General features: G+C 37.2%; 1 protein-coding gene across 1 annotated transcript in view; it reads left to right on the plus strand.

Moving 5' to 3' along the window:
- The window catches only part of TRIM33 (tripartite motif containing 33), a 28,300-nt gene extending 16,783 nt beyond the window's left edge, over window positions 1-11,517 (plus strand). The window contains exons 13-20 of the mRNA XM_030465455.1: window positions 390-453; window positions 731-890; window positions 1,909-2,255; window positions 2,689-2,812; window positions 3,802-3,876; window positions 4,375-4,527; window positions 6,337-6,387; window positions 6,470-11,517. Of these exons, the coding sequence (XP_030321315.1) occupies window positions 390-453; window positions 731-890; window positions 1,909-2,255; window positions 2,689-2,812; window positions 3,802-3,876; window positions 4,375-4,527; window positions 6,337-6,387; window positions 6,470-6,682 (1,187 nt within the window). The 3' untranslated portion in view covers window positions 6,683-11,517. The remainder of the gene's footprint in view (window positions 1-389; window positions 454-730; window positions 891-1,908; window positions 2,256-2,688; window positions 2,813-3,801; window positions 3,877-4,374; window positions 4,528-6,336; window positions 6,388-6,469) is intronic.
- The last annotated feature ends 474 nt before the right edge of the window (window positions 11,518-11,991 follow it).

Raw genomic sequence — 11,991 nt, forward strand, 5'->3', positions numbered from 1 at the left:
ATATGTGCTTCTTTTAGTCTTCTCCCTGCAAGAAGAGAATGTTTCTCAAAACCTGCATGCAAAACATACAGAATCTTCTTGACTTTCTTGGTGGATGTCAGTTGATATAATTTGAGGTCTTAATGGTCTCAGAGCTGCAGCACGGTTTGGATTGTGTGAAATAATTATTTGGACTCTTATCAAGTGTATTATCTGTGTTTTATTTCATTTGTGTAGTGGTCTAATGTACTAGACCCTTGTTCTGATTAAACAACTGAGAGAGCAACTGACTTATGTGAATTATTAAATTAGGGTATTCTAGCAGTACTTCTGGTGTTACTCAACACTAGTCATTTATGCTATTGTAGAAAATAAATTTGTACCAAGTCAACTTCTACACTTCTTTGCAGGTTTACCCAACTCCCACACTCCTGTGAGACCACCTAGTACCTCCAGCACAGGTAGCAGAGGAAGGTGAGTGTGTATTATTAACATTGACAGGCTGAAAATACAGACAAGAACTCAAAACATGAATTGGCAGGGTGTCAGTAGGACTTTGATGTAACTGAGACTCAGTAAGGGAAGAATGCTTACAAGATTTTTGTTCTTTACTGTGATTCTCTGCTGTCTAAGTAAACTTGAGCTATCTTGTAAATGGTCTGGCATGCTTTGTGTTTGAAATTTTTTAGGAAGCAATCACTGAAATGTCTTTGCTCTCATGAGTTTTCCTCTTATGGTGGTTTCTTTCTAGCTGTGGCTCCTCGGGCAGAACTGCTGAGAAAACTAGCATTAATTTCAAGTCTGACCAAGTGAAAGTCAAACAAGAACCAGGGACAGAGGAAGAAATATGCAGTTTCTCAGGAACAGTAAAACAGGAAAAAACAGAGGATGGCAGAAGAAGTGCTTGCATGGTAAAGTTAGTTTGTGCAACAGTATCTTATGGTCTTTTCTTATCAGTATGTGTAAGAATTTGGAAATAACAAAGCAGTTTTACTGTTAAACCTTATATTCCATTAACAGCCATGAAGACTGAGAGGTGTTTTGCTCTCTGGCAGATTCAAGTGATGAGCTATATGTTTTTATAGTATTTCTGAGCCTGATCATGACTGAGGGTTTTTGATATAGGTACCAATAAGCTGGCAGTGAGACTCAGGCAGTAGCTTGCTGGCTTACATTTAACACATAAACATTAAATTATGTCTGACAATTCCCTTCGTGTTTTGAACAGGTCTTGAATTAGTGATGTAGATGCAAAACACACACAGTTCTTGCCAATTTTGTGCATTATGATAGGTAGTTGCATGTTGAAAGTTATTTGATAGAAAACAAAATTTAATCTGTTTGGTCCATGCTGAGGACTTTACTGTATCCTATACTGTGCTCTGCCAGAGAGAGGATAGTCTGTTATGTAAACTTGAGGTATTAAAACAGAATACACCCAGCAGTGTGGTGTGTTTACTGCTTTTAATCTCTGTCTAATAAAAGCTGAAGTTAACCCATTGGTAGTAGTTCCTGAACATCTACATGTAATTACATTGAGAAATCTTCCCATCAGTCAAAAGTTCTTATGCCAGAGCATGAATGATGTATTTATGCAAGTGAATATATTTCAGCATTGATCACAGCTCTGCTTGATTTAATAGAATTATTTACTAGGACCAGAGTGGTGTATTTGAGAATTTTTTTCTTAATGAAGGTATAGTTAAACAATCTATCAGTGTTATGTATCATTAGAAATGAGTTTGTCCTTGAAAGGAAAAAGTATTTTTCAGTACTGCATGCAAATCAGGTCTTCTTAATGATCTGCCATTTATTTTGGGAAATGTGTATAGTACCTTTAAATAGTGGATGGCTTTTGACTTTACAAAATGTGAAGAAAGTTCCCTTTGTAAAATTGACTTTGATTTCCATGTGCTCCTCTGATTTCAGCTTAGCAGTCCTGAGAGCAGCTTGACACCACCACTATCTACTAACTTGCATCTGGAAAGTGAATTAGATACATTAGGAAATCTTGAAAATCATGTGAAAACTGAGCCAACAGATTTAAGTGAAAGTTGCAAACAGTCTGGCCATAGCCTTTTAAATGGAAAATCCCCAGTGCGGAGCCTCATGCACCGGTCAGCTAGAATTGGAGGAGAAGGCATTAACAAAGATGATGACCCCAACGAAGACTGGTGTGCTGTATGCCAAAATGGAGGGGATCTGTTGTGTTGTGAGAAGTGCCCAAAAGTGTTTCACCTGACTTGTCATGTACCGACACTCCTCAGCTTTCCAAGGTACCAGAAACAGCGTAATGGTTCCTGAGAACAGTTTGGTGGTCCTCATTTCAACACAGAACCAAAACCAGTGTCTCATCCTCAGTCAGTAAACAACACATTTCAGAGGCCTGCAGATTTGTGTCCAGTGTAACTGTCAGTGTTTATCTGATAAAGAGTCTCTCAAAGTGTCATTCTGTTATGTAAGGTTCATTTTAAATTCATGGTGAGAAAGATGCTATAAATTAGAACATGCTTGGGAAAAATGGGGTGGGAAAAATGGCCTTGACTGGCACAATTATCTTGAGTATTAAGAGTTATTCCTTATCTTTAGATGTCTAAGTCTTTACTACAGTACGTGTGAATTTGTAAGAGCTAATGACAGTTTCTGTAGTTGTTGCTGGTGAGACTCTGTCCCTGGATATCTAGAATAATTGTGTTTATTTCTGTTTAGTGGAGAGTGGATATGTACGTTCTGCAGAGATCTGAGCAAGCCAGAGGTAGAATATGACTGTGACAATTCACAACACAGCAAGAAAGGGAAAACAGCACAAGGCCTGAGTCCTGTGGACCAAAGGGTATGTCTCAGATCTATAGGAATCTGTTCTCTATAAGAAAGTGCTTTCTCACATTAGCTTTCCCCCTCTGTTCCTTGAAGATTTTTTTGCTGGAGCTGCAGCAAAGTAAATACAGTTATGCCTTTTGCAGCAAAGCCCCAAACCAAACAAACAAAGAATCAAAACAACCAAATCAAATCCAGAATAAGTTATAAAATTTTTCTTCCTGAGACCACATGACCAGGTGTTGGCTACCATGTGGGTGTGCTCCATCATATTGGGCCTCTGATTATCTGGTAGCTAAAACCTGCATGTAAATACATATTCTGAATTTAAATGCATCCTTTAACATGCATTAATATCTTCAGTGTTCTTAATTAGAAGTTCTTTGCATTTAACATTGATGAAGCCTTCATAAAAATAGTTATGCAAGTTTGGTGTGTTAAGTTCATGTTGTGAGAGGTGCTAGAATTATTTAGGTGTGTTCTTGTGAAAGGTGTAATGACCTTGACAGAATTATTTTCAACTTTATCAGTTAGTGTTAGATAAAGTGTTAGAATATTATCAATTAAAAATCCTCCAAAGGAATTACAAGCAAAAGAAGGAAAAATATCTTGGCAGGGAATTCATAGAAACACTCTGGCTTTTGTTCCAAATTTTATCTTGTGTGGAAAAGAGAAAAAAGTCTGCAGCTCAGTTCTTTCCTGTTACATGCACTTAACAGCTGGAGAAAAGCAGTTCTTGTGGGTTTTTTGTTTGTTTGTTTGCTTTTTTTGGTTTTAATTTGACTGTACATTAGTGTATCTTTCCATGTTTGACTTTAGCCCTAGGCTTTTGTTTAGGAAGAAGCAAAAAGAGAATTTACATTTTATAATAAAGCTTGTGGGGATTGCCTTTCAATTTTCCAGTACTAAGCTGCTAAAGTAGAAACCTATTTAAAAGCAGGAAATATGAACTTGGCTGAAAATAAATTAAGGATATTAATATGAAGCTGTTTATTTCTTTGTAAGAAATGTGAACGTCTCCTGCTTTACCTGTATTGTCATGAGCTGAGCATTGAATTTCAAGAGCCAGTCCCAGCCTCGGTGAGTCTCCTGAAAAAATAGTTTGTGATTTCTTTTTGGTGTAACATGTCTAAAAGTTTAGAGTGGAGTTTGAGAAGAAACTGACTGCTTTTTCTTGAAGCATGTCCCCTTGATCAGTCTAAAAGTTCTGGTGGTTATACAGTATTTAATGATTTGGAAAGAGACAAGCTGATTCTGTAGCTTCTCCATGCAGAGGCTTTACTCCCAGTATCAAACCCAGGTATTTAAAAAAACCTTGGTTTTTTGTATAAACTTGAAAATGAACTACTTTTGACTCCTGTTTTCAGCTGTAAAATAAGTAATTATGATAAAAAGCACTCGTGCTATGGTAGCACTGAAGGTTAGAAAGAACTTAATTTGGAAGGGAAACGTGGAGGAAGGGCAATTGTTCTCACTGGCTGAATGGGCATACAAGATTAGCTGATTGATACTCTGAGAACTGAAGAAACTCAACTGCTTCTGTGAACTATGTAGTCATAAATCACTGGTTTTTTACAGATACCAAACTACTATAAGATTATAAAGAAACCAATGGATTTGTCTACGGTGAAAAAGAAACTGCAAAAGAAGCATTCCCAACACTACCAGACTCCTGAGGATTTTGTGGCAGATGTTCGGTTGATCTTCAAGAACTGTGAAAGGTTTAATGAAGTATGTTAACTTCCAATCTGTATACTTTTTTATTTTTAGATTAAGATTTATTTCAACATGACTGTGTGGCTTGTCCAGTTAAAGGCTCTGCTTCCACTTGTAACTTCTGGTTATGGAGCAGGTGCTGAATCAGACACTTAAAAACACAAAACAAAACAAATGCAATTACAGAGCTACTTCTCAATTTTAGCTAAATGGGGAGATGAAGCTTTAACAGAGGGAAATTTAACAAAGTGCATTCACTGGGATGAATATATGACTGAGGAGCAGGGTGACATTATTTCTGTATATTGCATAGACTGTGCAAGTGATTAGGAAGTGTGGCAGTAAAGTTTTAAGCAGTCCTTAAAACAGTCTCAAGCTATACAGATAGTTGTTATTCTCATGAAGCATGGCAGAGCTCAGCTGAGGAAACTTTCTCTACTGAGAAAAAGTGCTATTCTGAAGAATATTTTTACTGGTTCTAGTACCTCGTGCTGGCTGAATCCAAAAAACCAGTGTGTTCACTCTGGCTGGTATTAAGCTTAGTGCCCATGGGTATTGGGCTCTTGCAGAAAGCAGTTTTCAGTAATTAATTTTTGTATAGAGTCTTATTTTCTATGAACATGGAAAGTTGCCTTGCTTTGCAATGAACCCATCTGCAAATTAAATCATTTGCACCTCACATATGAAATATGGTTTGGGGAGATAATTACCTAGGTGTTATTACCAGATGGGACAATGTAAAAGATTTTCTGAATCTCAAAAAAAATTGTGGTATTGTGCTGAAAACAGTAGGAGGTGAGGTAAGAGGGTATCCTCATTTCTGTGATGCTGTAAAGCAAGGATGACAGAAAGCCCTGGGACAAAGACATCCCAGGGAATGGCTTTCTTCTGATCTTAGAAATGCATAAAACAGCCAGTATTTTTCTGTAGGATGTAATCTGAGTTTTGCAATGTTTAGGCTTCATTTCTGGCTCTGTGAAGAAGTAAAATGAAGGAAGTACACAAACCTACAATTAAAATCTCAACTGTTTCACAAGTACACTAGTCAAAATCAAGGTTAATGATGTAATGCTATAAATGCTCACAAGCATTTGGGACTTTTGACACCCCCAACTCCCTTATGTCTCTGTATTAGGTGGAGGTTAATGAGCACTGTGGAAGAAGTTGCAATTATGTGAACTTCTCAATCAAGGGAATTAATGAAGCATCTACTGTAGAGGAAAACATGCTGCAGCTCTTAGGGACAAGTGTAAAAAAAAAAAGAGCAAGGACTGAATGTGGTGGTGTTTGGTTTTTTTTTCTGTTGGTTGGGGGTTTTTTTTGGTTTTGTTTAAAAGAAGTGTGTTTTGGTCTTGTCTCACTGTTTGAAATGCTGGCTCTTGGAAAAGATTTTCCACCTGACCACGCATAATAACATCATGTCTGGTGCCTCTAAGCCATATGCTTTTAAAAAATAGAAATTGAAGTGGTAAGACCCCCAAGAAAGTAGTCTCATGGAGCCCTTCTCTCTAAAGTGAGACTGTCCCACAATACTGTCCAGACAACTAAAATTTATAATAGAGAAAACAGTCACAAGTAGATTGTGGTTTTGAAAATGACTGGGAGACACTTATGTGTTCAAAGGTTGTGTGTTTCTTTGAAGGTTTGTTTACCTCTTGTCACCACTGTTTTAAACCTACTGCCACTAAGTGTGAGAGCTAGAGGTGTGGTCCATAACAAACTGTTTTGTTGTTATGGCTGACTTAAGTCATCCAATCCTATGCAATCTCATAACTTTAGAAAGGATTATAATTTCATTTTTTTTGACTCTGGTATCCTTTTTAGATGATGAAAGTTGTTCAAGTTTATGCAGAAACACAAGAGATTAATTTGAAGGTAAGCGTTTCAGACCATGCACACTTGGTGAAGGGATGTGCATTTCCAACAGGTGAATATTCCTGTCTTCTTTTATTTACAGGCTGATTCAGAAGTAGCACAGGCAGGGAAGGCAGTTGCATTATACTTTGAAGATAAACTTACAGAGATCTACCCAGACAGGACCTTCCAGCCTTTGCCTGAATTTGAGCAGGAAGAGGATGATGGTGAAATAACTGAGGACTCCGATGAAGATTTTATACAGCCACGTAGAAAACGCCTAAAATCAGATGAGAGACCAGTACATATAAAGTAATCTAATGACATGGACCTAAAATTTATTGTAAAAACTGTTATTTAAGTGTTCCTGGAATATTATCATGCCTACAGTGGCCATCTTGAAGAAGCTGATAGCTTTCTAAACAGTATTAGATTACAAAAAACACTTGTACAGAATAGCATTCTCATCAAAAGGGGAAAAAATGTATTGTAAATTTTTGGTAGTTTGTTTTTTTTTATTTTTCCTTGATTATTTGCTATATTCTTTATTCTCCCAATGGAGGGGACACACTCGCTTACCTTGGGCTCACAGATAGATGTGGATGAATGTTGAAGGGAAGCAGAATTAATAGATGTTCCAAGTACAGAAGAGACTGCTTAGTAAAATGCTCTGCAGGACTGGACCAAGGCAGTTACTGTATCTTGCATTCATGCTGGACAGCAGCATTAACTGTAAGCAGTGTTCCTGAAACCCCCTCTTTGTATGAACAGTTAGTCATTGGTCATTGCTTTTATCATCTCATTTAAGCAGTATTGTGAATAACTGATCTTCTGTGTTGATCCAGTTATCTAAATTTGACTTTATCCATTTTATGTACAGCAAAAGGAAAAAAAAAAAAATCATTAAACTGTTCTGAATTGGCAAGTGCAGGAGTGTGAATTCTTGACAGGTGAAAGACTCAAATGGTTGCACCACTCCCTTTCCAGTAGGGCTGTGTATATTTAGGGTGAATCCTCTACACAGAATGTTTTAGTGGCATTCATGGCAAAATCTTAGCATTGTGTCATCTGTTCCTGATTCCCCCTATTGAGGCAGAATGTTATCTCCAGTATTCATTGTCTAATTTTCTGTACTGCAAATATAGACTGAAGAGATAGTAACTTGTTGCAGTGTTTTTCCAGTCTTCCTAAGTATCAGTTTCTAATAGGCCACTTGGCAAACAATAACCTACTAACTACCAAATGTGTAAAATTTCCTGTATTCACTTTGTCTTATTTGTAAATAGTGAATTGAGATATCTTGCAGATCAGCAACATTTGCTGAACTGTTTTTAAGATAATATGTATTCTTATTAATTGTTCCTATCAAGAAAAGATTTGTAATATATGCTATTTCTAACATTGCGTTCATTTTGAGGTTCTGTCTTATTTTTATTAGAGTACTACTTGGAACTTTCTTCAGAAGCAGCTTATGAGCAAAATGTCAAGAAAGATTGGAATAAATCTGTTGAGATTGGCTTACTTGTCCATCCACTGAACAAAGCACTTGCATGGACCAGGATATGGCTTTGAGTGGTTTCTGGTCAAATACTGAAAGCAGAACAATTTTGGGGTTTCCTTGTGTCAGGCATCTCTGCAGTGCCTTTCCATTGCATACTGCCTTCATGCTGGCATCTCTGGTTAGAAAGGAGGTCATTGCAAAGTAATTCTAGTTTGAAGAGTTGTTCCCTTCTTTACTGGCAGAAATACTAGAAGTAATAAATGTAATATCTGGCCTTCATATAGGTCACGTTGGACAGACTAAATTTGCCATAAGATTTTGTGTGAATACAGCAATTCTGTCGTAAATCACTGGGGTTTTGGTGTACTTAGCATGAGCGATTTCTGTGGCATATATGCTTTACCATAATGGTAAAGATAAATATTTTAGCACAGTATCAAATTGAGATATGCTCTCAACCATTTTTATTGAAATACCTTAAGATTTAATTTCTTCTTATAAGAACCAAGTGTATGTACATTGTGACTGTACTTCTTAAATAAGGGGACTAGAGGTATTTATAATTTCAAGCTTGCTCCTTTAGGTTACACAAATGTTACATTTAAAACTCAAACTGGTTTTTTTTTTGTTTCTGATATTAACATAATGCCAGTCTAAATTTTTTTGGCCGGTTCATAAGTGAAAGGAGAAGTAATTCTACCCAAACATACTAAATAGACAAATAGCAAAAACTTTGCCTGTAGAAAAGAATGTGTGTGAATAGGACACTAATAGTAACAAGGGATCATTTAATGCCTCTGTGTGTTGCCTATTTATGCATTTCTAGTTTCTCAGCTCCATTTTGCAAAGGAATATTATTAAAATTATCACGAAAAGAAGATTCTGTGAATTCTCTTCAATTGGGGTTACAATTTTTATGGCACTGAAGAGCTCTAGGTTTCCCTGCCTTCAGGCCTCACCTTTTTAACTGTTCCTATTCTAAGGCACAAGTCGTGGGTTCAAGTACTGCAGATATGTGCTGCCTGAGTTGGAGCACAGGACAACCTTGATGGCATCCTAGGCTGGTCATGGAGCTGAGAAAGGACCATGCTGCAGAGCTGTGGTCCCAGGGTGGCACAAGCTCCCTGGCTGCTGCAAGGACCATGCCATCGTTTTCTACCCAGACCCCAGAGCAGATGACTGAAGTGTTTTGGGACAGCTTCTCCTTAGGATGAGGTAGAAAAAAATTGCCAAACTTTGTAGGCTTGTGACAGCCTGTGTTCTGGTGGTTTGTCTGCAAACCACAAGTGGTGCTAAGCTTAGACCATGATTGAGAGTTCAAGCTCTTTTCATGCACATAACCCACTGAACTTCAAGAGTTGCTCCTTCCATTCAGCTCAGGAGTGTTCATTAGTAGTATGGGGAATTTTGTGTGCAAGAAATCTGACCTGTTCTTTAGATAAACAAAACTTTATTTCCCCCATCTTCCTTTTGGAACTCCCAATACAACAATTCGATGATTAGTTTGACATTAGCTAAGTTCTATTAAAAAATATTTGGAGTGTTAGGTAAGCTCTGCTAATACATTTCCTGAATCTGTAGCCTGTAAATATTCATCACAGAACAGATAAAAGTTTTTCTCAATCAAAAAAGCTTTTTGATGCCACACTCTATGTAACTTGTCCAAGAGCAAATTGATAGGGCTTAACAGCCCACTGTGGTTCTCAGAGCATCTTCTCAGTGCTGGATGGTGTGTGTGCAATATGTGCAAGGGAGAGTGTGCTTTACCCTGGGAATCAGGGCATAGCTTACATCAGTAAAACTTGAGCAGAGAGGAGCTGTGGTGGGTGCTCTGTGTGCCAGCTCCTTGGTCTGCATGATTCAGTGTTCCAGCAGGAGAGCAGGGAGACAGCCCAGCACTTGATGTAGCTGCATGCTCTCAGTTAAATACTTGTGAAAAAGACTGTTCATGTCTCAAATTTTGTGGTAAATGACCCTGAAGTTCTAAGTTAATCCAAAGAAGTAAAAGGCTACTTGCTTTTGAAAGAAGAGTGGAAAGTGTACGGGATCTGACTTGTGGACTTCCAATTACCTCAGCAGGTATCCTGCCATATAATTACTAGTGATTAGTGATAACCAGCTGAATAGGTTCAGGTCTCTTATTTAACTGCCCTGGCATTAGGTGGCCTATAGTATTGTAAGGCAGAGTTACTATCCAAAAAAGGATGTTCCCCAAACTTCAGCAAATAGAAATGCCCTGTTAAACGTGGAGAGGTTTGTGCTTTTGTGTGGAATGTCACCATTGCTGTTACAACATTTGACTGTCAGAACATTTAACACTGGGTCACTGAAGTGTTTTATAAACATTTCTCCAAGCCACTGGAACAGAAGTCCTTAAAATTAGTCCAAATTTATCATTCTGTTGTTTAACCTGGTTTATTGGCTGACCTCTAAAAGCTTAGGCAAAGGCAACAGTATTTTAAAGCCATGTGTGTGATATACTGGAAGCTGGCTTTTTCTTGTTTTTCTTACTCTCTTCCTTGGAAAAAGCAATAAAAGTGCTTTGCCTGTTGCCTATTCACATGACAGGAATCCTTTTCTTTGGATAGTGATTTTATAGGCAAGTTTGTATGCATATCACCAAGTCTAGCTTTTAAAAACAAAAGTGCGCAGGAGTCACTCACAATATAGTGTGGCATTTTATTTTAAAAATTGGGGAAAGTTACATATTTTTTTAAAAAGTAGGTGTTTGAGTAAATAACGAAGGTACTTTTTTAAAAAAAAAATTTATATGCCACAGTTTACATAGACATATTTCATATTGAACATATGCATTGTATCTTTATTTTGTCAAAGTGTGTGTGTACAATAACTCTTTCATCTAGTTCCTATGTTTGCTTGTGGGGCTTCTACTTTATATGCTTTCTAATATATCTGAATTGAATGAGTTTTAAAAAAATGAGGTTAATTTGGGTATCTTTACTAGAAGTGAACTATTAAATGTATGAAATACAGTTTTGGCCTTTTCTATTGAGTGATCTTACAGCTCAAGGCTGCTTTCTTTAGAATTTATTGAATTTATACAAGGAGAGGTACTAAAATATTTTATAAGTTTGACTTGTTGCAGCATTCACTCGAGTGTGAGCTACATTTTAAAAAAAAAAACAAAGTGCATGTCTGCTAATGGTCTGCAAATGGGATATTTCTTAGGTTCAGAACACCATGAAACTTGTATATAAGCCTATGAAGATTTGTGCAGTTGAAAGCCTGTTTTACATGTAAATGTATTCATGGAAGGGTTAAATTCATGGCATTCTTTGATTATTTCTCGCTTCCAGTAATTGAACTGGTTCTTTTTTGCACATAGTAAACTCCTCTCATCTTTTACTATGATTCTTCAAGAAGTGCTGTTTCTGTGGTATTGTATTATCTGAATAATCATATTTAACTTTTTTAAAACAAAGTTACCGTTTCTAATTGTTCTGTTCCTGTGTTTTTTGCTGATGTGTAAGAAAAATGTTTTCTTTACATGGTTATTTAATACATTAGCTGCCTGTAAATATTTCTTGTCAAGTGCTCTGGAATGTGCTGTAGAAGTTGTATTAGATCACTTTAAAGCATTGTTTGAAAGCCATTTTGTTTTTGTTATTTCTATTAAATCAGAAAAATTACTCTTTCCATTTGAGTCTCTTTTTTGCACATCTGCATTAGGTCTGAGTTCATGTCTGGTAAGAGATTTTTCTGATATTTGCAGTGTGGAAGTACCTTGATGAATTTTAACTGCAGCAGTTAGGTGTGTCCACTTGGAGCTGCCTTACATGCAGCCATCAGCAGTTCCAGCATGGAAAATACTGGCATCTAAACTCGATTCCAAGTTTTGGTTGGAGATGCTGTGAATCCATTGCTCTGCACTTTTTCTTACAGTTATTTGTCACGTTTATCTACACCTAGTACACGAAATACAGATATTTTAAGGATTTCTCTGGTTACTTTGTGATGCTGGCAACCTTAATTGTGGTGCAGACTTGCAGGAGATGGTTTGAGGTGTGCAGCTCCTGTGTATTCCATTCCCGGAGCTTTCCCAAGGCCTGGCAGATCTGACAGGCCTGATCTGGGGTGGGGATGGCTCTGCAGAAAGCACTGAA

Source organism: Calypte anna, chromosome 26 (genome assembly GCF_003957555.1).
Source record: "Calypte anna isolate BGI_N300 chromosome 26, bCalAnn1_v1.p, whole genome shotgun sequence".
Classification (NCBI taxonomy): Eukaryota; Metazoa; Chordata; class Aves; order Apodiformes; family Trochilidae; genus Calypte; species Calypte anna.